This window comes from Columba livia, chromosome 4, assembly GCF_036013475.1.
Source record: "Columba livia isolate bColLiv1 breed racing homer chromosome 4, bColLiv1.pat.W.v2, whole genome shotgun sequence".
Lineage (NCBI taxonomy): Eukaryota > Metazoa > Chordata > Aves > Columbiformes > Columbidae > Columba > Columba livia.
In genome coordinates this window covers 45,254,839-45,281,244 of record NC_088605.1, presented here as the reverse complement: position 1 = coordinate 45,281,244, position 26,406 = coordinate 45,254,839, and the positions used below count along the sequence as shown (strand labels likewise).

Genomic DNA, 26,406 nt, shown 5'->3' with positions numbered 1-26,406 from the left:
AGAGAAACAGGATTTATCACAGAGTAAGTGAAAACAGGGTATTGGTCAAAGAGAGAATATTTTAAAAATCTCAGAAGAGAGGATTTTTTTTTAAATTTATCTAAGATATTTTTATTCCTTTTATTCCTTGAAGTGATTATTACTTCCGAAGTATTCCCAGTCATAGATACCCCTTAAACTGTAGTGATGTACCTTGTCCTTAGTGCTTGGTGTTACGAACCATCATGAAGTAACAATATACTGCTGTAACTACCTTGCCAGTACATCCAGGTTTCAAACACTGCTGCAAGAGCAGCCTGTGAATGAATCCCTGATCTCTTTGCTGAGCAAGCATGCAGAGTTACAGAAACATTTGTGGCATGGGCACATCTCATTTCATATCTGGGTCACGTTCATTTTCAGTCATTGCAACTCTGGTCTGGAATTGAAAAGGTAGGATTATGCCCACTAGAATTATTTTATCTGAAGACCAAGTGTGGTATGAATTTGTTCTGAATCAGTAATTAGCCAAGAACATGCTATACATTCATGAAATGCACAATGTAGCAAGGTCATAGTGGTAATTGGTAAATTACCACCTAATGAAATTCCTGTATTGAATACTCATTATTTGCCATGTAGATCCTGAATCTTGTTTTTCTCATATTCTTGACCTACTGGATCTGGGTAGAGTTTAGGTACTGTCTTGTTTATTAATATGAGACTGAAGTAGTAAACAAAGTGCATGAAATGCAGTGTTTGGACTGAATCATATTTTCCTGTTTTAACTAGATCTAAATGCCGGGGAAATTCTTCAGATGTTTGGGAAGATGTTTTTTGTGTTTTGTCAAGAATCTGGTTATGATACGATTCTACGTGTCTTGGGCTCAAATGTCAGAGAGTTTTTGCAGGTAAGAATTTTGTGCCAACTTATATTGGGTACCAGACAGAAATATGGTCTAGTCAACAGGTTAGATTGAGATTTGGAGATAACAGTTGTACTGTATAATCTTCCAGTTATTTGTGGAGAGGTGTCTGAAAACTTTCTTCTGTAGTATTTATATTCTGTAGAGCTTTCCACTGCTGAGCAGTTTTGGCATTGTTCTCTTTCCCTCTCAGTTAGTATATTATTCACTTACCTGATACAATAATAATTTGCCCGTAGCATCTTTGAATGTTCAATTTTATAAAAAAGGACTGAGAAGGCAGGTAAGCTGGGGTTGCAGAGATATTAATAAAACTGAAATTTCTTTTGAAATTCCAAAGAAAAGTTTTAAACAGGAGTTTTTGTATGTAACAAAAGTATGGAGTACAAGAGACATGAAAAAAAACACCAATTCAAATTTTCTGTGTGTGTGTGTTAAGTAAAAAGACTTACCTTTTTTTATACTAATGGAAGATGTGGTCTTCAGATTTGTAGGATATTTCTTTTCCTTAGTTATCTTTTACTATAAATACTAGTTATTTCTAATTGTACATTATGTACAGATCTAGTGCTCATACACAGCTCATCTCTATGCCATTATCCTTTATCCATAAGCTGAAAGTGGGCTAGAGCAGCAGTGAAGTGAGTTTTTGTGCTTTCCTAACTGCACACAGTGTGATACTGCACTGGAAAACAAAACAAGAATGATTTTTCAATACCATGGAACGTAGTGACTTCTCTAAAGTGTGATTTCTACATGTAGAAAAAATTGGCTTATCTTTTTTGTCACCTGAAAATTGTTCACTTAAAAAACCACTTTGATTTAAGACTTATGGTATATATCACTCTTGGAGACAACTGTGTGCAGTAATGAATTTACAAACACTGAACTGATTAAGATTTCATGGGAGATTGCCCAGAAGCTAAGTGTCAAATCTCTATTGATTTTCACCAGAAATTTAGCAGCCTCTTGTCATCTGTTCCCTTAAAATCTCTCCAAGAGCAATCAGTAAAAAGAGCAGAGTGCATAGTTTACTGGAGTACTAGAATATTTACTTCTGTGTCTCATTACCTGCCCCAAAATCTTGGATTATTCCAGAGTACCCTAAATGAAGTCAACTGAGACTTCTTTTAAAAATCCCATGGACTGTAATTGCTGGGCAGATGGACAGGGTATGTCTGTGCTCCAACATGTGCATGCCACGTGTTGTCTGTATACTGTTGTCTGTCTGTGAGATGTGACATCCTTTATATTTCATAGCTTCATCCACAGGCTGCCCTCAAAGCAAGCCTTCAGGTGAATATAAGTTTTAAAGATGAGTCATGTACTGAAGTGTAGATAGGATTGAGCAAGAGTAGGGGAGGAATTAAAAAAAGGTGTAGCTGACCTGGTGCTCCATCACTTTGGGTACACATAGGTGGGCCAGTCCTTCCCTGTTCCTTTCCCTCATCCCCTTTTCCATACAGTATACTTCTCTTTCCATTCCTTACCCTGCGTGATTGTGAAAAGACTGGACATGTTTGTAGTACACACCAAACCTCTATAACAATGTGAACAGCTTACATCTGTATGCTTCTAATGACAGTATTTTAAGCTGCTTTCTTAGAATTTCAGTGTTAACAGATTACTTTGGCTATTACATACTTCTGTAAGTTTTAACAGGACTAATGTATTAGTAGCTGTGCCAAAAGTGTACTTTCTAGCTTTCTGTTGTTAAGGAAAATCAATATAATCTGTGATTTATTACTTTTGCATCTTCCAGCAGTTAATTAGATCAGGAAACTGATTTATATACTTATTACAAAAATAGGTGCAGATTTGGTCTAATGTGCTGAACTTCTGTCTGATTCTTAAAATCTATAATAGAGTTCCAAAAGGTGCTTCTTGAAATCTGTACTGAGTCCAGGATGTATGAAAAAATTGAAGGCTGCAGTTTTTTGAAGCAAATGAAAATAATTCCTATGTTTATGTCCCATTTCCCCTGACATCTTGGAGAAAGTTTAGTTTTTTCATAGATGAAAAACAGGTACTTCAAGCTTCATGAAAAAGAAAAAAGATAGCATGACTAAATCTAGTATTTATATTTTCTATGAAACACACAGGCCTGGAAATATTGCAAATCATATTGAAAGACACCATGCCAAAGAGAAGCAGTGTGAAAAGAGTTTCCCAAGAAACTCCAAGTGGGCTTTTATGTTATGTTCAGCAGCTTTCTACTGAATGAAAATCAAACACTGGAGTAGTGATTAGTAGTCTTATTAAGGTGCTTTTGCATTGTTCATAATTGCAGTGCAATAAACTTCAGGGGACTAATTCCTCTTTTAGAAAAGTTTCCAGATGCTCTGTACCACACAGAGCTCAACAGCGTATCTTTGTATTTCAGGTGCCAATCACAACTCTTTCGCTTTTAGACAGGCCAGGATCGGCCTGATTTAGTGTCACTGCTTGTTCTTGCTTGGAGATTCCTTTGTGTTTCACCACAGAGTTGATCAGTGCTCTCCAGAGCTCTAGAATTAGTGTCTCTGGACACAGCATGAGCTCTGACATACATCTGAAGAGCCAAGGATTCAAAGAGAGAGCTCAACCTATTATTATCTGTACCTGACCATACCTCTGGTCCAGAGTAGGTGAACAAACCAGAAAAAAAGACACATTTGTTCTTCCAGAAACTGCAATATCAATTTAGAATGGATCAAACACAATAATAAATAGGAGTGGGAGTGACAATGACAATGTCTAAACAGGATCTGGGAGTGATTTCAGCTTCTTGATCTGGAAGCACATCTCTATCTCATCTCAAGTATGTGTTGGAGCAAGGTTTTGAATATAATAATCTCTTTGCTCGCCCCATAATCTGTGTGCATAGGGAGAAAAGACACATTGGGGACTGGAAAGCAGCTGCAATACATCCTGGGCAAGTCCCCACTCTGGATGCTGGATGATTAGAGAGTAGAGACTGAAGGGTATATCACATGGGCTTGCCTGTGACACTGCTTGGACAAAGTCAGCAGTAATGGGTTAGTAAGGTGGTAGAGTGGTCTTGAAGAATGAGGCTACTGCTATTTGTTAGCAAGACGTGCCAGAAATACATGTTAATAATTAGACAGCAGTCTTGGAAAAGTTCTGTCCTTGACATTGGCCATTTCCCATAACAAACTCCTTTTGAAATTAATTCTTCAGGTGTTGATGATGGTGTAACTCAAAGGTTATCCTACTTACCCATGTATCTCCTTAAGATTTTTTTTCCAAAAGGTCAGTAGATCCCAGCTGTTTCTGAGGCATATGTACTGAAAGAGCAGTCCTGCACCCATTAGGGAGATTGTAAAGCTCTCCCTTGGAGCCAGTGAGTTCTCTCGCTCTTTTCTCATCCACACTCTTTGAAAGCAGTCTCTTCCAATTTCACTATCTTAAACCCTGCAAAGATCTTCAGAGTTTGCCTTCAAGTGTTACACTTTTTGCAATGAATTAATTGAATGACAGCTAACAGCTGGAATGAATTGACTCCCAGATTGTTGCCTCTTCAAGTTTTAATTTAGAGGTGTTGATATAGCAACAAAAACATGAATTTGAAACAAACTAAAAATCTGAAGGAGGAAGTTCCAGGTTGAGTGCATCCTACGGAATTAATTTCTAAGAGTCCCATTTCCTCTGGAGGCTTCCCAGGAGAAGAAGCAGCTGTTTGAGCACTTCACAGCTCACATGAAATCAAGTTCAGTATGCTTCCACAAATTTGATGGCCGACAGATGCTCATGAAAGGTGGAGAATGGCCCAGACAGCAAAATGAAAATATTTTCACCTCACTTCTCCTTGTGCTGGCAGAAAGCAATATGCAAAGCCTGGTGCTAGCAGTTACCTGGGAGGGTGGGAGAAAAACATTGGAAATGTGCAGTAATGTTCTGGACTTAAGATGTAAAGGAGTTGCATGAATTTTATAATGTAGGTAAAAATTATGTGGGTTGCAGCACTATCCAGGAAGGTTCCTCTAGGTTGCTCTTTCTGTGTTAAATGTACAGTAAATAGTAAACTAGAGCCTTGATAATTGCTTCATAATAAAAGTTGGAGCTAACGTTGTGTTCTAAGTGCGATTTTGATCTCATTGTTCTCTTAACTGGATATGCCTATCAATGTATCATTTAACTTTCCTCTCCGGACAGCAATTTTTCTGGTCAAAATTTAAAGTTAAATACATAAGATGTCCAGGACATCAGCTGGGAAAATAGAAGACCTCTTCCCTTTCTTTGATAACCTGTTCTGAAACATTATTACAGCAGCTGTGATGTGTTTCATGTATTCTATGGATTTTTTTCAATTATTCTCAAAGGAAGTATGTATTTGAAGTTAGTCTTTTGATTGCTTAAATCTTTTCTTTAAAATTTGAGACTTTTCAGGCCCTGTAAACTTGGGTTGACTGTTATGATGTCAGAATTAGATTCATGCTTATTCAGACATGCGTATTTGTAGCTGAGTATTTCAAAATACAGCATAGTCAAGCATGAATTCTTAATATCTGGAGTAATTTTTAATAGTGCCAATTTTGATGACTTTCGTTGTCTCAATATTTCCACAGTAGATGGAAAGAGTATCACAAGCTACCTAAAAAGCCTGCTATGATGGCAGTTCTACAAGTAATAAGGCAAATACACTGGGAGTGTGAGCAGTAGGAGAAAGGAGATGTTCAGATTAGATAGCATATGTATGTAATTACTTTCTTCAGAACTAATAAGTGAATGCCTTATAATCACGTTTCTAATTTCTTCTTCCAGAACCTGGATGCCTTGCATGACCACCTTGCTACCATTTACCCAGGTATGCGAGCCCCTTCCTTTAGATGCACTGATGCGGAGAAGGGGAAAGGACTCATTCTGCATTACTATTCGGAAAGAGAAGGCCTCCAGGATATTGTTATTGGAATCATCAAAACAGTAGCTCAACAGATCCACGGTACAGAAATAGATATGAAGGTAAAGTCTGAAGGGATGTACACATTGGAAGTTTATATCAGGAGGACAAAATCAAGAAAATCAAAAGTGAAGTGATGGCAAACAGTAATTTTCATTGTTGCTGTCCTCTGTCAAGCAGTGGCATCGGTACTGACTCAGGAAGAGCCATCATGATTTGTGTTGCTTTAAGGACATGTTGGCCGTGTGCTGTGCAGGTCAGCAATAATTTGCAAACAGACCCAATCAGGAACAGTTCAGGACAATATCCCCTTATTCAAAGAAGGAGGCAGCATGTACAGAAATTATGTACTGGGTTGTTTGGGGTGTCTTTTTCCACTTCATGTTTGGCATATATTTCTTACTGTCTATTGTGTTCTGTGAGAACATGGACATTTTGTCCCTGTATCCTAGATTCTTCACCTATTAATATGTGCAAACTGTGAGGCTGATGTGTGTTGGTGAGACCTGGCTGCTGAGCAGAGGGTTTTCCTCCAGCCTGCATACCAGGTCTGCCCCAGAACCAAGATGTGCTTGTGGATCTCACACTACCACTGCGTGGGCGTGTGGCTGGATATGCACCTGCTGCCCCAGAAGTGGAAAAATGTTACTCAGTCACAGTTTACATAATGTCATGTGTGCTAAGTCCCTTGGGAGATGGGAAAGAGTCTGTTGTTTTGTGTCCATGCAGAGCAATAGGAAGATTTAATTGATCAGGCCTTTCATATGTAGTAATATAAAATCAGATCTTGATCCAAGTTGCTGATATATCTGTGGAAAACCAGCAAATAAAATCTTTCTGCTGTTAGAAATATTACAACTGATATAAAATATTTTTCACCAAGTAGAAAAGAATCTAAGCAGGTACAGCAAGCATTCTTTTTTTTTTTTTTGACTGCTTGTCATGGTTTAAGGGAGACTACTCCTAGTCACATTACATTTTTAGCACAGTTTCATTGTATACTTGCTCAGAAAATCCATTCCAGTTTCATGAGTGTATCACAAAAACATGATAAGAGATTTACAAGGAACCCAATGACAAAGGAATTTGTATTGCTATTTTGAAGGATTTGCCTTTTAGGCTTCTGTTATAAGCTAGCTCAGTTTTAAAGTGAGTGGCTACTTGTGCATAGTGATGGTTATATACTGAATGTCCTAATTTGGATTCTACTTCGTAGAAATCTATAGTTCAAACTTTTACAGCAGGTGTTAGATACAGAAGGATGCAACAGAATCAAAACAATCTTCTTCTCATGTCTGTGTTTGTTCAAGGTGTTGAGACAGACAAGAATGACTGCGTTGGAAAGTTGGCTGCAAGGCTGCTGAAGCTGTTGTTTGACAGGCATTTGTCTTGGTAGCACAGGCAGCTCACACAGTCTCCCTTCTGCTGCTCAAGCTTGTCCTACAACAGCTTCTTCAGCTGTGTCTCTCCAGCTGTTGTGAAGCTGTAAAATAAACTAGACTGGGGAAATGAACTGGGTTCTAAATAACAGGTTTTTTTTTTGTCTGGGTTATTTTTATCCACATCTGTTCCTGTGTATGGTTTGGTGTTCTGTCTATCAGAGTTCTGCCAGCACAGTTGAGGGGTTGTGCAGAGACAAGATTGATCAGTAGAAATACGGGTTGTGCAAAGCAGCTACCAGGACGAACTTGGGACAAACTGCATCCTCACTCTGAATGTTACTTTGTTGAGAAGATTGTATTGGAGGGTACTAATATCCATTGAGGACTTCTCACAAATAATATATGTACCAAAGAGGTTTAAATATTGGTTCTAAACTTACTTATCATTTTAAATTGACTTTGTTAGGCTTTTCTGAATATTCTATTGTACTGCAATTAAGACATTTAAGTCAAACCTATTTTAAGTGAGTACAAAGTTTACCTTAAACTGTTCTTCCAGACCATCTCAGGTAAAAGCACATAGGTGCCTAAAAATTAGTATTACCTCTAAACTGAAGAAAGTGTATATATTGTCTGTATTTTGTTCTGTCTGTTACCCTGTTTTTTCCTTTGTCCCCGTTAAAAGTCATGTGCCCTTGACCCAGAACTTTTTCTTGTGTCTGCTACTTAATAAGGCCTAGCCTTTGACACCTTCAGTGACATTAAATAGTGCTTTACTCCATGGGTACTCATAAACTTCAGTGGTAGATAAGCAAAGAATAATCAGCTGCTTGTTTATGTAAGGTGAGAGTGCCAAAATTTTCATCTTATCCACACAAACAATGAAAGCCTCTCCATTAGTCTGCAGGTCAACTATTAATCATTAATACTATGGAGTGAGGGTTTTAAAGCAGAGTAAGTCTGCCAGTGTGGTACCTGGCTAGTTTAAAAAAATGAGAACAAGAGAAAAAAATTGACTGACTTCTTTCATCTCCATCTTTTGCCTTGTGATTTAGTCAATGAATGCTTTCATGTTTCAGACATTGTTTGAAATAGCACAGCACAGAAAAACAATGGAGTTGCTTTTCACCTGCTCAGTTTTTGTGGACCAGTCAGGTACATATGGATAAGATCCTTCTGACCCTTTTGCAGGCTCAACAGTGCCAGCTGTTCTGACTGTCATATTACTAATGGCAATATAAAAAACAAAGCCAGAATACAACCAGCTGCAGAGTTTACCTAAAAACTACTTACGTAGTCACAGAGGACAAGGAATACTGATCCGTTCATTGAAATGCTGGCTATATATGAAGATAGGTCAGTCATGGAGCATGATCAGCCTTTAATTCTGTCACAAGGGCAGCTGGAAACTTCTCCAACTCCAGGCCTGGCTGTTCAGTGCAGTGCAACAGCCTGCCTTGAAACCAGCTGCCAGGGGAGACTTCTCCATGGTTTTAACTTTGGGTGTGCGAAGTGAAGAGTGGCGCCATTTCCACAGTGAACTGCCCTGCCTCAGGACCACCCTGAAACAGCTGCAGTGAAATTTGACAAGTAGCCTTGCACAGTCAGTTTTGATCAGAAGAGGTCGAGAATTTAATACTGTATTGACCTTTACATGGAAAAAACCTCACTTTGTATTAATTTTCACAATCCAATGGAAAAAGCTCTGTGTCCGAGGACGTTCTGTCCCTCCCACATGCTGAGATAGGAGTGCATCTTGGAGACATGCTTTTATCTATAGAATTGAGTCTTGTCTTATAGATACATCAGTGCAAGGTTAACAGATAGCATGTGTTCATTATACATGCTGTATCACAGTGATGCTGCTTGATTCAGTACCTTGTACGAAGTTCACCAAATATATAAACCACAAAGTCATTTTAAATAGCTGTTCTCTGAATTGGCCTTCCCTGAAATATTGCTGTGATATTTCACTTGTCTAAGCAAGGACAAACTCTGAAGACACGTCTTCTGGAAAGCACAGGCAGATTAGCAGTTAGATGTTATATATTCTCTTTGAAACCAGGAGAGTGATTTTTCCCTTCAGTTTTTTTAACTGGAGTTACTATGGTGATTGATCTCTTAGATGTGATGAACCGATGTCACTTCACCAGCTGAGACTGCAAGGGAGGAAGAATTAGACTCAATTCCTGGCTTTGTTGCTTCCGTCACTGAACTTTCAAAAATTTAACAGAGTCTTCTTCAACAATATTTAAATGATACTGAAAGGCTGTGGCTTGCAAACTTCACTTGCAGAAGGAAACAACAGATAAATTCTAATCTAATTAAGCTTACTGCAGAGCACCTAGCCGGGTCTTTATGCCGGATAAGTTTCTGGCCAGTTTGGTTGGATCTGTAGATACAAGGGCGAAGAGACAGAATGTAACAAATTATGCTAATGGCCAGAAGTACTAATTTTAAATTTGCTGACAAGGTAGGTAAAGTCATGAGATAGGAAGATTAGGTAGTGCGTAAATGATGTGAGCAGAAAAGACAAAATGAAATTACACATCCAGGGGGAAGTTTTTTAAGGATGAATCAGTAGCTTTTTTAGCCTGGAGAGGGATGTGGTTGTGGCATCTGTTAATAAGGGTCTGTGCATGGATGACCGGAGTCAAATTCAGTAAACCAGCCATGGCCACAGCATATCAGGTTTACCAGGTGTGTGTAGCTGACACCGTGGCTGTCCTATAGATCTGACAAGTTTTCATGTGTTTGGCCTGTTGTTCTAATCTGTAAAGGCTAGAAAAATAACACATTGTATGCAATGACTGACTTTGTCACTGTGTAAACTTGTAGAATTTCCAGAGAGTCGTGTCTCAAATTTAGCTAGATGTCTTGAAGCACATAGCAGTTCTATTTTTGTAGGTCCTTTTTTTTTTTTAATCAACACTTGAGTTTTGTTTATTGATGCGTCACTACTTTCTAATAAATGGGAAGAAATAAGAAGTTACGAAGAACCCGTTAGGTGCTGCATGGTAGCAAGAATAAACCTGCACGTTCAGGTGCAGCTTGTAGTGATTAAGATTGTCATTAGGCGATAATGTCTCTGGAAGGAGATGTGCTGTTGTTATGAACATTTCCTTAAAAATTATTAGATCTTTAAAAATGAATTTTAGGAGTGCTTTGCTGAATTAAGAAGCTTTTCATCCAAAGTATGCATTTTTTTTCCAGTTGTGGCAAGAGCAACTCTTTGAAGTAAGATCCAAGACTGAAAATGATCTGGAAGCATAGATCAATTCTAGTGATAATTCTACACAATTTGAAAACAGTTACAGTGTATAATCTCAGCTATCCCTTGCAACAATAATAGTAGAAATAAAATAAAATCTCTGTGACTATGCATGAGTGAGCATGCAAGTAAGAACTAAGACTCTGTGTTATGTCAATTCCCAGTATGGCCACAATCTCTCACCATTTCAGGGATAATGCTTTAAAAGAAGAGGAAGACAGGGAGAACCTTGAAACCCTGAATTCACATAAAACTAGGTTTCCATCTACTAGACAAACTCACGTAACTTGTTTTCCTCAAATGACCACCACATATTCTTTCTGAGGTTTACCTCTTCTTAACTCATAATTTCCCACTTTTCTTTGCCACACACTGCCATATGGGTTACCAATGCAGTTTCTTGGGGAAATCATGTTTTATCATCGTTAACATTTGAACTTGTTCATACATCCAGCTTTAGGGACCTACATTAGCTGGTTAATCTGTTAGGTTGATCTTTCTCTAAGTTACTGATGTGTGCAATAGAAAGAGAAGACTAATGGAGCACGTGGTACAGAGCACCTAAATCGGCCTTCTGCTCTGAACTGTCCTTCAGAAAAATCTTTCCTTTAAATGAGTAGTCAGATAGGAGATTGAGGAACACTACCTTCTTCAATTAAGAATCATTTAGCAATAAAACATTGTTTTGTTGTTTTACACTCCTTCATTTTTGTAGGAACAAGTAAAGGTATCAGCATTCCCCAACATCAGCTAGCATGGCTGACAGTTGTGGAGGAGATATATTTAATAAACTAAACATCTTGGGAATCAAGCGCAAGGGTTTGTGCATATCTATTCTGTTTTCTTATTGTAACTGTTAATCTCTGTGGTTGGACTATTTATAAAAGGCACAATCAGGATGCATTAGAGATTTTAAGGAGTCTTTTTTTTGCTTCAGTGGCCTTAGGATCAGACTCTACATGAAAGTAGAATCTGTTACAACATGTTCCAAAAAGTTGCTGCTGAACAATACTGTGTAAATAGAATTGTTCTGTTTCAGTCATTAAATCTAATTAAACTTGAGAAGAGGTGAGTTTGGCCTCTCAAGGTAAATTATGTGATTCCATTAGTTATTACCTTTATTTATACTGCAATACATGAATCTCACTGCAAGCAAAATAATCCCTATTAATTTCTTTTTTTTACTAACTGTGCGTAAAATGACTAAAGTGTGAAATGCTATATTGAAGACACTTATTTGAGGTTCTGTTCACATAGATGACCCATTTAATACGGAATGCAGCTTGGAGAAGGTTGTCATTGCTTTCAGTTTTATCTGTTGGTTCTGATCTTGCCATGTGCCTGAATGTGTAAGAACCCTGTATTAAAACATCTGCTGCATCCATCTTTCTTCTGGCTGACTGACATGCCCGTCCTCTGGCAGCTGTGTTTGCTGTGGTGTTAATGACATTGCAAACAGCTTTCATCAAAATAAGGATTTAAGTGATCTGTGTAATTCATTACTTGCCACAGGTTCATTCAAGGGAAGGGGAGGGTCCTGTTTCCTGGCAGGTGCTGGTAAAAGCAAGCGTAACCTGAGCATTGACACCTGATTTCAGGATGTGCATTTCACTCAAGCTTTCTAAATTGTATTTGGGTGATCTTCAGTGTTTTGTTCACAGAAAGAACTGTGGCTGAGCAAAGACATAATTATTCACCTTGAATTATAAAGACTCTCTAAAATCAGAAATACTTATTAGAATACAGTGGTTTTCAAGATACAAATATCATTCTTTAATTCATCTTTCTGCTCTAAATATATTCCTGTCTTCATAGTAGCATTCCAGTAGTTAGTGAGTAGCACAGCTTTCAGTTTTTAATTTTTGCTTCATTTTTCTAGGTTATTCAACAGAGAAATGAGGAATGTGACCACATTCAATTTTTAATTGAAGAGAAAGAGTCTAAGGAAGAGGACTACTATGAAGACCTTGACAGATTTGAAGAAAATGGTACCCAAGAGTCTCGCATCAGTCCCTATACTTTCTGCAAGGCCTTTCCTTTCCACATAATATTTGACAGACATCTGGTGGTCACGCAGTGTGGCAATGCTATATACAGAGTCCTTCCACAGGTCAGATGATTCTCATGCATGAATAGTCATAGAGATTCCTAATGCTACATGCTTCACAGGTTTATTGTAAAGATGAATAAAGTAGATTTAGGATTCTCTATCTAAACAGCATTCCCAGGTAAGTGTGTAAAATTTACTATGTTATGCTCCTCTTGTTTGTAAAAGGACTATGAAAATAGCCCTAATTCTACAACATCTCTGTTGGTTATGATCATGTCCATGTGAAGTAAGAAAATAAGCTTCAGCTGACCACCCCCGCAATTCAAGTGTTAGCTTGATACCAAATTCTTTCTTACAGCTCACTTCAAGATACATTTGCTATGAAAGTGGCAGATAACTCTTTAAAGTGAATGTGAGACAGTCAGTACAATTTGGCCTGGGGTTCAGGAAATAGTCTTGCCCATACTACTGTGTAGCATAGCAGCAGGTACATAGCCTAAGTATATTACTTGACAGTAATGCCTTCAAATACTTAAGCTGTCAGATGCACAATAACTGAAGAGCAGAATAACCAAAATTGTAGCATACTTTCTTGGCTTGTGCATCAAAAGTATCAGTATTAACTAAGATGAGCTAAACTATGTTTGTGGCGTATATATAAACCTGTGTTCTCAACTGAATGCAGCTGCTGCAGTTTCCTCTGATTATTAACAGAAAAAGAATACTCAGAGGTCCATTTAATATTATGTATTCTGTAGATGAATAGAATACCTCAGTTCTTGCCTGAACAAGCTGCTTATTTTTTCTAAAAATAGACAACAGGTAAAAGCAGAAAATGAGAGAAGCGAAAAGGAAGATGATAAAAACACTGAATGATCTTTACAATTAGGGCAGCTAATGTTGCACATACCATGTTGATTCTGAATAATTGACATAATTTTCAAATGCAGTTTTATGTTATTTGCTTTTTCTGCAATTTGTTTTTGGTGGTTTCACTCTGAATTTTGCAGGAAGATTTGAAAGAAGAGCTTTGTAAGTAGCTCTGCCAGATTTTTCCCAAGGGTATTCACTGAGTGGCTATAACTAACAATTCAGCCTACTGAGGATGGTTGTCAGAATCCTTATTATCAGAGCTGATGCTTTAGAGAACATAGCATTGAAAAGGGAGTTTGAAGGAGGGCACTTAAGAGGAAGATACTGGAATAATTTTTTTACTATAGAGTAGGAACAGTTTGACAGAGAACAAATGTGATAGTCTAACACTATTTTACAAAGTCATCTTGCAGACTAGAATTGCACTTGAAAGGTGATATACTTCTAATGTAAAGTCCTTAATTTAAATACCTTGTGTATTAATGGAGAAATGCATAAAGTGTATATTCTCTTCCATTCATTATTGTAATCTAAGCAAACTGAATATAATTACTCCATGCATATTTTTATTACAAAACATAACATTTTTATTTTCTTTTTTTAATTCTAGCTGCAGCCAGGAAATTGCAGTCTTCTGTCAGTTTTCTCCTTGGTCCGGCCTCATATTGATATTAGTTTCCATGGGATCCTCTCACATATCAATACAGTCTTTGTACTGAGGACCAAGGTAACTAGAGAATATTCACCTGGCCTTTCTTTAAGTAAGTACGCTTTGGAGAGATAAGAAATGCTGAAAGCTCAGAAGTCTTCAAAGAAAATTCTTTGCACTATAGTACGCTCAGTCCCTTTTGAGTCTTTAGCCAACGAAAAGTCAGAGCTGTGAATTCATGTGTAGCTGCTAAGTAGAATGCTTTATAGGGATGTTGAAGTACATATACTTCATGTCTGATTTTTCTTTGCAGCGGGCCAACCCGTTATATGGTATTGTACCAAAGTAACTTAGAAAGGCAATTACATTTACTTTTGCTTCTTAACAGTGTGTGAGACAAACATGAAATGTGTTTTTGCTTGGGCCCATGCGTTCATACACAGTTCTGTGTCCTTTTCTATAAAGAGGGGAGGGGAGGAGACAGATGACATGAATGAATACACCATGTAGAGTATCACCCACTAGGTCTAAGAGCCTGTTTATTTCTAGAAAACTGGACCTGAGAGAAACCAACAAGCTTTCTTAGAACTACTTCCAGGCACATATACAACTTCATAGATTAGGCGATACTTTAGTCAAACTACTGTTAGGAAATGACACAGAAGAAAACAAGAAATTATGAACATGAACATAAAGGCAGATACACGTGTTCTGTTTTTAAGGTAGCAAATCACAGTATCAAAATATAGTTAGTGTATGGTGTTCAAATGAGAAATTGATTGTTTTTTAATATAGACTGTAAGTCTATTCCAAACATTCTGACTGCCTTCATAGTGAAAACGCGCACATACGTGGCCTGGCGCATAACACACGTACCATTGACCTTATGTAACTGTGACTTCTCATCACCAGGAGGGCCTGCTGGATGTGGAAAAGCTGGAGTGTGAGGATGAACTGACTGGCACAGAAATCAGCTGCCTACGCCTGAAAGGGCAAATGATCTACTTGCCTGAAGCAGATAGCATTCTCTTCCTTTGTTCACCAAGGTACTTTAAACCTTAAGAGTTCTATAACATTGATTTTCATTTTACAATTTCTAATTTTAAAAGCACGAGAGTAGTACTACAGAGACTAATTGGTTCACGTATTGATTTTGTAGACTTTGTTATGTTTATACTAAAAGAGGGAGGAGCATTTACATTATTGCATTATTAAATTATTGAATTATTAAATAATTCAATATAAGCATTGGGATTGACTGACCCTGTTTGTGCAAATGGGAATTCCTCATGATTCCATGATTTTTGGCAAGTTTTGTCCTTTGTTTCTTACTCTGAGAGTGCTAAGAAATGTCAAATTGATTTGGTTTCCTCTGTGGATTCATATATTTTTGAAGTAGTTTTAGTGTAATAGAGCAGTGATGATTCTAAAGAAGTGGTTGGAATGGGGGATTGAATGGAGTGCTTCTTTAGCTAAGGCCATGTTGAGCTAACACATCAGATTACACAGTTATGGTACGTTAATCTCCTGTATAAAAGGGGCGGAGTAGATGAAGACAGAAAGGGAAGAGGCTATCTTAGTGTAATCTCATATTTATGTATTGAAGTATGTACATTCGATATGTTAAAGAAACTCATCTATGAGAATTCTGTGTTTAAATGCAAGAATCAAGGGCCAGGTGTTAACAGGGATGAACACAAATGTTGTAGAAGGGATGTGTCGTACAGCTCATCACAAGTTCAGAGGCATAAGCTTTCTTCTCTTATTCAGCAGTCTCTGCTGTTCATTTGAGTTTTAAATGCTCCTTTGGCAAGTTTTATTGTAGCCATATTATTATATATTTCTCCACATTGCAGTGTGATGAACTTGGATGATTTAACTAGAAGAGGTTTATATCTGAGTGATATTCCATTGCATGATGCGACCCGTGATCTGGTTCTTTTGGGTGAGCAGTTCAGAGAGGAATATAAACTGACTCAAGAGCTTGAGATCCTCACTGACAGACTGCAGCACACACTGCGTGCACTGGAAGATGAAAAGAAAAAGACAGACACGTAAGAACCAAATCCTGATTTTGAACTGAAACAGTCACAACAATGTATTATTTATAGTTACCTTCTTCAAAAAATAACAGGATCTTGGAAGGAATAGAAGAGATACTCAAGGCTGTTAATTTTGGAGTCGAAAAATAGAATTTTATTTAAGGGTATTTCTTTATGTAGCTTGTCAAATGTCATCTACAGTCTATGATGTTAAATGCACAGGTGTTTTGATGGCTCTGTCTCTGATAAGGAAAAGTTAGGAGAATTGAACTGACAATCTTCTTTGCTTCATGGATTACCTAAAACAGTAGTTTTGCAAATGTTCTTACATGCAGTCCCTGTAGCTAAGACAAATTTGATGAATGCCCAAGTGGTACTGTTTGACAGAGTTCGGTGACGCAGCTGTAGATGGCTTTGTCTTTCTGGACTGCCATGCTCATAGGTTAAATAGAACAGAAAAAGATATAAGTCTTGGAAGTAGTCTGTATAGTTCTAATAGTTCTTTCTGTTTTGCTCATGCCTTTCTTTTCTTACACGTTTAGATTACTGTACTCTGTTCTACCACCATCAGTGGCAAATGAGCTGAGACACAAGCGTCCCGTTCCAGCCAAACGCTATGACAATGTCACCATTCTTTTCAGTGGCATTGTTGGATTCAATGCCTTCTGTAGTAAACATGCCTCTGGAGAGGGAGCCATGAAGATTGTTAATCTTCTAAATGATCTTTACACAAGATTTGATATTCTGACTGATTCACGAAGGAATCCATTTGTCTATAAGGTAAGTAGATTATTTTCAATGTATTTAATCTGTGACTTGTCAATAATTTATTATTGTCATTCTTTTCGATCCTTTGGATTTTAGGCTTTTCAAAAAAATAGTTATGTTCTCAGTCTTTGAATTTTGCTATCTAATATTAAATAGCTAACAAAGAGTATGTTGATTGTCTCTGAATGTGTGATGAAACATAAATGGCTTCCTTCTCAACAGGGTGTTTGCAGTCAGCCATTAGGTGGATATAAAAATCTACTTCCACATTTAGCACCTATACAAGCAATTTGTGGTTATGCTGGCCCTGTGCTTTAAGTTTTTCAGTCATATACCTGGGTCTTTTGGTTGTAAATGATTTGGTTATTCAATGTGAATTTCATTCATTCATTAGGACTGAGATGTAGTTGCAGATGCGGCTGTAGCAGTAGATAGATAGAGAGATATATAGATATCCCATATACATGTACATGTGTATGCTTGTATGTTTATATGTAGGAGATTCATGCTTAGCTTTTACTGGAAGTCGATTTTACATCCAGTACCAAGTGAATCAAGGATGTGAGTCAAAACGTAGTGCTCAGTCTCTACAGAAATTCAGAAGACCCCAAAAGAAAGCGTCCAGTTCACACCATCAGTGTCATTTTAATTTGTTACATTGTTGGCATATGATCAGTTCTCCTCAATAACAAGCAGAGATTATGGGAATCAGGGTGATTTGAATGAAAGTAAAGGGAGGCTGTTTGAAAAGACAAGCAGTCTTGAAGGAAGCACTATGTCCATTCTAGTACTCTAAAGCCCATGATAATACAGTAATTGAAAAATATATATATTGATAGGTGGAAACAGTTGGGGACAAGTATATGACAGTGAGTGGTCTACCAGAGCCTTGCATTCATCATGCGCGATCTATCTGCCACCTGGCATTGGATATGATGGAAATCGCAGGCCAAGTTCAAGTGGATGGTGAGCCTGTACAGGTCAGTAAATGTGTGGGCTTGAATGAAGAGCCCATTGTTTGAGGTGATGATAATTATGAAGTCCCAGGCCATGCAGGCTTCGGTATGGTTAGATTTTGAGTTGATATCTACAAATCACAGAATGTGAGGGATTAGAAGAGACCTCAAAAGATCACCTAGTCCAATCTGCCTGCCAGAGCAGGAACACCTAGATGAGGCTACACAGGAATGTGTCCAGGTGGGTTTTGAATGTCTCCAGAGTATGAGACTCCACAACCCACCCTGGGCAGCCTGTTTCAGTGCTCTGTCACCCTCACTGAGAAGTTGTTTCTTCTCATATATAAGTGGAACCTCTGGTGTTCCAGTTTGCACCCATTGCCCCTTGTCTTATCATTGCTTGTCACTGAGAAGAGCCTCACCTTTTATGTATTTGTAAACAATAAGGTCACCCCTCGGTCTCCTCTTCTTCAAGCTCAAGAGACTCAGCTCCCTCAGCCTTTCCTCCACTCACTTAATCATCTTTGTTGCCCTACGCTGGAACCTCTCCAGCAGTTCCCTGTCTTTCTTGAACTGAGGGGCCCAGAACTGGACACAATATTCCAGATGTGGTCTCACCAGGGCAGAGTAGAGGGGAAGGAGAACCTCTCTCGACCTACTAACCACCCCCCTTGTAATACACCCCAGGATGCCATTGGCCTTCCTGGCCACAAGGGCACAGTGCTGGCTCATGGTCATCCTGCTGTCCACCAGGACCCCAGGTCCCTTTCCCCTACACTGCTCTCTAATAGGTCATTCTCCGACTTATACTGGAACCTGCGGTTGTTCTTGCCCAGATGCAAGACTCTACACTTGCCCTTGTTATATTTCATTACATTTCTCCCACCCAACTCTCCAGCCTGTCCAGGTCTCGCTGCATGGCAGCACAGCCTTCTGGCATGTCAGTTACTCCTCCTGATATAAATAATATAATAAATATATTAATACAATAATATATGTAATAATATATATTATATTGTATTGTATTATATTATTATATAAATATTATGAAGAGTCACACATAGGTGTACATGTGCAATTCCCACACCTTATAATCTAATTATTGTGCTTAACCTTTTAAAGGACCAAATTAGATCTGCTTCCCTTATGGCTTTTTTCCAATCATTTCAATCTATTCAACAAATTTCCATGGTGCATCAAATACAATTTATTGAGTTGTCTTCATCTCAATGAACAGAACAATAGTATTCCCTTACTGATGTTTTTGATCATGCTTCATATCCTCATGTCAGCATGAGAAAATATTGCATTAAAAAGAACAGTAGAGTTCCATAGGCAGTTATGGCAATGGTTACTGGCAACAATGGATATTAGTGGAAGTTCACTTATTGTAGAATTTTATGAAGATGTTGTGGCATTAATATGTAACTGGGGGAGACTGCATTGACCTGTTGTCACAGAGCAACCCACAGGTCAATTTTAGGGACCACAAGGTCCAAAAACAACTTTTATTAGACCAGCGAGGCACAGGGTTTTAGCACTCCGAATGTGACTTAAATACAGGTTCGGATATCAGTGGAGGAAATTATTGAGAGGGGCAGCCACTAATACAACAGGAGGTCCACAGAGTGCATGCACGTGGCTTCACCAAAACAATGCCGGAGCCGTCCCCGAGTCCCGGAGGAGTACACACTTGCCTAAGCACGGTGTGGGATTATTTTTATAGAGATACACGTACTCGCAGTGAGTACGGAAAGTGTGCACTCGCGATGTCGCGAGAGTAAATTTATAATACGCTCGCAGTCCTGCGAGAGTTATTTTACACGTGCAAATGTGCACGGAATCCTACACGTGCTTATGTGGAAGCACGGGAGGAAAATATACTCGCGATTGTGCGAGGGGCTCTCGGCGGCCACTCGCGATTGTGCGAGGAAATAAAGTACTTGTGCAAGTGTGCACGGAAAGAAAATATACTCGCAATCCTGCGAGAAGTTTTACTTACACCGTGGCGGCGAGGCAAGCGGAGTCTCCATCCCGGGGAGGGGGGCTCTCGTGGCGGCAGTGGCTAAGCTCGTGCTCCAAGAGACCCGCGGCAATGGGCGGAGTCTCGACGAGAGTCCCGTTTTGTTATCTGATCAGACCTGACTGTAGGCATTGTATAAGCTTCTCTGCACCCCCCACACTGAGTGTGGGTGCCCCTGAAGCCCTCAAACATCCCCCACACTGGGCGCGGCCCAGTGTGCCTTGGCACTCCCTTCTTCTAATGTCCCAGGAGCCAGGGTGCTCTGGGCCAGACAAAAGAAGCTGTTAGCCTCAAATAGCAGAGGAAGAGAGAGAAGTGCCGTGCTGCAAAGGAGGGGGAATTGCAGTCTGTCACACCTGTCCTCATCAGTGTGTTGTGAGAGCAAAATAAGTAATGAATGTGATGCATATTTCTATTTATGTGAATATTATTGGTGCCGCACCTGGCTTAGATCTGTATACTTCACTTTGTCATTGGGTAAAGAAATGAGAAGGCTTGATGTGGGGCATTACAATAACTGTAATGTTTTATAAGAGTGAGTTTCTCCATACCCCTGTCCTATCTCTTGATCTTTTAAATGCGAAATACCATGATGTTTCCTCTGGGAAACATCTTCTTCTCTTGACCTACACCATCCATTTCTACATCTTCTCAGCACTCATAAACACAGACCTGCAGAGTATGCATCTATTTCCACTTTCTTTAATTTCACAGTACATAATAGCTGCATGGCATGGTGCATGTTGGAAAAATATGGAGTTTGTTCTTTCATGTGATTGGCGGATCCTGACACTGCACTGCAATAAAAAAGTGACACAAAACGCAAGGCTTTGAAGGAGTAAGAGGGGCACATTGAAAAAAATGAACTCTAGTAGATAGAAATGGCATAATACCTGTGTTTAGTTAGAAGCATCAGATCGGTTACGTTGATTTTGAATATTCAAACTTGATTTTTTCTTTCTAAAGATAACAATAGGAATCCATACTGGTGAGGTAGTCACAGGTGTCATAGGCCAAAGGATGCCACGTTACTGTCTCTTTGGGAATACCGTCAATCTAACAAGCAGAACAGAAACTACTGGAGAAAAGGGAAAGATCAATGTCTCTGAATATACTTACAGGTGAGTGGTGCAGTATTTTTATTAGTGTTGATATCTTAAAAGAAATAAGAGCATAAGATGAAAGTATCTGTGGAATTGAAAATGACAGGACTCCCCCAACCTGTTATTTAAGTACATGAATTCCCTTGAAACCATATGGGAGACTGCATTATGATATACTGTTATTGATATGCAAATATAATCATGATCTAGAGATATATTTGACTCTTTCGTTAATTTGCTCACCTATCTGTAGCATGTTTAGTATTTTATATAGTTTGTGGCATGGAGGCACAGTACATACATTTACATGTTTTCTTTTTCAATTTCAGGTGTCTCATGACACCAGAAAATTCAGATCCTCAGTTCCATCTGGAGTACAGGGGTCCAGTTTCTATGAAGGGTAAAAAAGAACCAATGCAGGTTTGGTTTTTGTCCAGGAAGAGTACAGAGACAGAGGTATGACTAACCAGAGTGTAATTTTTTTTTAAGCAAGGCATAAACATGACAAATTTAATCTAAATCACTGAGATCCATTTGCATTTGCCAAACTAAATGTTCCCTAAAAAAAAAGAAGGGTTTTGTACAACGCTATTTCATTAATGTGTTTACTATCTTGACAGCACATTAAAGTCCTTGATTATTTGTCTTTGCAGTTTGTGCAGTCCCCAAAAGAATACTTTTGAGTTTTAAAAAGTCCTTGAGGGAATGCTAAGTGTTTAAATATTTATATCTCCTTATGGATTTCTCCACTGTACTAGATTTTGCAATATAATGTCCATTCCTGTTTAGCTTACATCTGGTTATCAGCACTTCAAAATTCACCATTTGCTTCCTTACAGTGAGTGAATAAATGTGCCTTCAAATATTTAGACAACAATCTAGCAACAGCTTGCAGGCAGGTTCACACCTGATGTGTGTGGTGTTTGGTAACCCCAGATCTGCTTGTTCAGAGGCTGCTGCATGATAGAGGTCTTGCTTTAGAAATGACCATGGTGAAAACGATTTCTTCTAAATGACATATGAGCCTAAATCCTCTTCTAAAAATGATGTAGGGTAAGGCTCTTTAAGCACTGAGTGGTCTTTAAGCTTATGCCTCAGTTTCAGAAGTCTGGGCCTTTATTAACTAAAATCTCATTAAAAGCCAATGAGATCTGGACTCGTAAGTGTGCTACAAACTTAGACACTTAATGAGGTAACAGTATGCCAGCTGATTTGCGATAGCTGAGCAGGTGCATACATTCCACCCATTGCCACAGGGAGAAAAAACATTGATTTACACAGCCTGAATTTTGTCCTAAAATAATATAAAGAGTTTTAAGCTAGTGTATTTAATCTTAAAAACACACTTGGCTAAAATAGTGACAGTCATCAGTTACCTTGGCTAAAATAATTCTTTTAAGTCACAGGAAATTAATTACTCATCTGAATACTCATGTGCTTCTGAAAATTAAATTTAGGCTGTTAAACTGTTTGGGGTCTTTAGGAGATCTAATCTGGATTTATTACCACTGGTACCCAAGTGTATGAATAATGACTTTTTAATGGGAACTCCCAGTTTTAAGCCCCCGTGCTAAACTTCAGGGGAGAACTTGTGCTTTAATTCTGCTGAAGTCTGTATTTTAGTATATATTATTCACAATAATGTTTTGGGTGCCACTTTTGATAACACTTTTCTATTTTTATTTTATGTCAAGGTTAACAATAATTTCACATGGCTACCATTCTTTCAAATCTATACTTGTATTTAAAATATATTTCAATTAAACACCTTTCACTTTTTTCTGCATTTTAAATTATATTCTGTAATTTGTAGCAGGGCACATTTTTATTTTAAATGTAAAATTTCAGAGGGGTACTGAGTCAGGTAGGTATTTTCCTTGTTTCAGCCTCACATGTGTATAACGTGAATGTAGGTTTCAAATAGTTTAGAATTTTAGATACTACAATTTAATTTTAGATCTGTTGTACAACAGTTGTTTTTTAATTATCACAGCAGTCCTGAGAGGTACTTGCTGATGCTGTTTTCTAGTAATAGAGCTTTTTAGAGGAGAACAAGGGAGCAGGAATAAGCCTGACAGAAAAATGCTGTCAGACTGATTTTCAGCAGCTCTTAAGACTCACAGTTTAAGCACACTCAAAGGCTCTCTGACTTTTGTTATTTTTGTTAATTCTGACCTTCAGATATACATGTAATTCTTATAGATAGGACTTCTCCCGTCATAGTGTAGTAAGTTTGGGAGGAGGCTAGAAAGATGCAGTAATGTGGAACTGATAATCATTTTGTCAGAGGTGAATTTGAAAGGTGAAAGAATATAATCCTCTAATCTTTTAATTCTTTTCCACTCTCTGCACAATATAATCTGTCCATACACAAAAAGATGCACTGAATTTTACTCTAAGATTTTCTGAACCGTTTGCAGTTTGTCTTGTGAAGGTACTTTTCATGTTATCTCTGGCACTTTATAGGCTGTATTTAATAGTTGTAATCCAAAAACATAAATCAGATAACCAACTTTTTATGTTTGATTACCTCAGAGTAATCACTTTGCTTTAGGCAATGGTGTAGTCTTGATTTCCGTTTCAGAATCTTATTCTCTCTGACCTTTCAAACACAAAAATGTGCTAATGTATTATGTGCAGTGCCATCAGTTTCGGGAGGGCTGTTCATAACAATAAGTATAGCATGTTAACGTCTATTCAGAAACTATATGGCAAATTTCCTGAAAGGTCACTCCAGAATACTGGAAGAAGTGACTTATAGAACTAAACATGAAAATATTTCTTAAATCATCCTGAAGATACTTCTGCTGATTATTTTTTTACTGTGAAGTTTTCTACCTCCAGTATCTTTACGTCTAGGATACATTCACACTAGTGATTTATTCTTCTTTTCATTAAATCTCTTATAGAGTGATTAGCTCAGCATTTGCAAATCTATCAACATATTTTATCCCGAAGCCCGATAATTAATATATGGTGAGCAGAGAGGACAAAATACTTAGAGCTGGCATAGAGATGTGAAACCAAGGCTTAAAATATGCTGTCTCTCTGTGAGGCCTGTAGGAAATGACAGGGTTGGAGCAGCTCAGCATACCTCAAACTTGGTTCCTTAGTTGGCATCTCTGTTTACCAGTCACCATGAGCTGTAGTTACTTCCGAGAAAGACCTGATTCACAAGGATCAGTGTTGCTTTGGAGTGCTGCTCCTTTACTTTTTTCCACTTAAGATGTCTCTTCCGTGATATCATTACAGAGAAAATTAGAATTGCATCAGAAAAATATAAAGAACAAAAGCAATGGTGATCATTTACTCATTTTGCATCTGCTTGTTTGCATGTTACAAGTTTAACTATTACTGTGATTATTATTTTAACAGAGGTTCAGCTGCAGTTTCTCTCTTGAGAAACAGATTTGTTGTAAAAAATAAAGCTTGCAGAGAACCTGCAATTTCCATCATTCCTCACTTTCAGTTGTCTTTCTCTTCTGCCCTGTCCCCACATCACTGACGGGATCAAGTTGAAGTATCTCAGTCAGAGCTGTTAGTTCATCAGGGCGTGTAGGAATTGTTACGTTCCTACGTACAACTTCTACAAAAGAAATATGTGTGTCACCTATGCTGTTTTATTTTGATTATTTACTGATATTGGTTGCAAGTTCTAAAAAGTATTCTATCGCTGCATTGACTCACCATGTTGTTGCTTCAAAGAAAATCCCTTACTTCTCAAATTCTACTTGCATGCACTCAAGGAGACAGAGAGAGATGCTTTCTGAGCTGAGGGAAGAGGAAGAGGACGCTGGATAGGGTGCAGTACTGTCTCCACGTAGGTTGCAGGCAGTAAGGTTGAGTTATGGATGTTACTTCACATCATATCTCCCATTGCCACATGCAGTACCATTGTCCTTTGCGCTGCTCTTGAAATCATACTCACCATTTTTTCTCCAGGCTTGCTTGCTGTTTCATTTTTCTTAATGTTTGATATTGTTGTATATCTGCTATGAGCATGTATTTAAAGCTTTCTTTTTTTTGATATGCATTTTTGCATGTCATTCATGTGGCACTTCCTACCACCAGATAAAACTGATCATAATTTTGTAGTATGCACACCACAACTAACCGCTTCAAACTGATACTTCACATGTTCATCTTCATCTCTGAAGTATAGTGGTTACGTAAATCAGTGACGTTTCTGGAAAGATAGGTATTTCAGTTGTTGGGCAGAACAATGAACCTGAAGAACTATTTTAAAGAATAATACCTAAAGCAGCATTATGAAAATCACTGTATAAATGCTGTTTATCAGATTTAGTTCTGCTATTACCATGCTTCCCATTCATTTTGTGAATAACACTTGATGCACTGTAAATTCCTGGTTAGAAAAAGGTTTCTCTTTTGATACCATCCTGCATTTTCCCTTTGTAGACACTATGTAAACATTTTCTGTATTGAAAGGGGGCAGTTGTTCGTCTGATACTGCCCTTTGAAGCATGTGCCAATGTACTTCTACTGAAATGCTGTTCACTTGCAGTGTATTAGTCATTGATTTGTATTAACTGAATTAAGTTGTCATGTTAATAATAGATTGCTGGACAATTTTAGACCACCTGTAATGCTTTGATTCTTTCCTGATGGAGACCCCAGAATGGAAAGGTGAGCTGCCAGGACATGGTTTTCATGGTTCCCTTTTGGTTTGTTCTCTCTGATTTTCAAAAATGATGGTACTTTATTCCGTGGGAGGACCTGATAATGTTGTAGGCATCATGGCATAATTAAAGGATGTAAAGCTTGTAAGGGAACATAGTGTCTTTTATCAGCTGATACAGTTAGTAAAAGTGGACGAGGTTTTAGATGCATAGACTTGCCATAACTTCAATACACAGTGCATTGTTATGTTATGTGAATAATATCCATTCTTATTTGACTGATAATTTCTGAATATTTGCATTATAAAATAGGGTAGTGCAATTACTTTGTGTATAAAAACTGTATGTAGTATACCTTATCAGCACAGAATATATATGTATAAATGTTTCATCTTAATGTGCAAAAGAAATTGCAATAAATTATTTTTTCCACTGACTTACGGAAATGTTTGGATTTTCTTTTTGGTGAAAGCTTTATTTCATTGTTTGATACAAAGCAAGTATGTTCTTCATTCCATAATTTGAAGTCCAAGTTTAAATAATTTATCGAGTCATTGTTCCAATGTTTGCAAATGTCTAAGAGTCTTCCACATTCAAGTTAATGAATCACATTGTCAGGTTAAAGTGGTGTTCAATATGTGTAGATTAACACTCCAAAAATAGTAGATGAGGTCACAAAAATGCATAGGTTCCTTTGAAACTCTTGGAAAATATTTAACAATCAACAATGATTAGCCGTCCGCTTTGAGCAGGATGTACATTGCCAACCAAAGCTTTAGGAATGGCAAACGAAGAGAGGAGGCCACAGACATTCCTTTCCTTCATCTTGTTGGACAGCAACGCA

The 26,406-nt window shown here is 38.0% G+C and overlaps 1 protein-coding gene across 3 annotated transcripts in view; it reads left to right on the top strand.

Annotated features, from left to right (window-relative positions):
- Positions 1 to 25,998, top strand: part of GUCY1B1 (guanylate cyclase 1 soluble subunit beta 1) — a 43,416-nt gene extending 17,418 nt beyond the window's left edge. For all 3 annotated transcript variants that reach the window (XM_065061470.1, XM_065061468.1, XM_013369398.3), the window contains 11 exons: positions 772 to 890; positions 5,670 to 5,867; positions 12,338 to 12,568; positions 13,992 to 14,108; positions 14,943 to 15,076; positions 15,887 to 16,084; positions 16,615 to 16,852; positions 17,680 to 17,820; positions 20,786 to 20,940; positions 21,252 to 21,378; positions 24,669 to 25,998. In XM_065061470.1, the coding sequence (XP_064917542.1) occupies positions 772 to 890; positions 5,670 to 5,867; positions 12,338 to 12,568; positions 13,992 to 14,108; positions 14,943 to 15,076; positions 15,887 to 16,084; positions 16,615 to 16,852; positions 17,680 to 17,820; positions 20,786 to 20,940; positions 21,252 to 21,378; positions 24,669 to 24,692 (1,682 nt within the window). In that variant the 3' untranslated portion in view covers positions 24,693 to 25,998. The remainder of the gene's footprint in view (positions 1 to 771; positions 891 to 5,669; positions 5,868 to 12,337; positions 12,569 to 13,991; positions 14,109 to 14,942; positions 15,077 to 15,886; positions 16,085 to 16,614; positions 16,853 to 17,679; positions 17,821 to 20,785; positions 20,941 to 21,251; positions 21,379 to 24,668) is intronic.
- Positions 25,999 to 26,406: the final 408 nt, after the last annotated feature.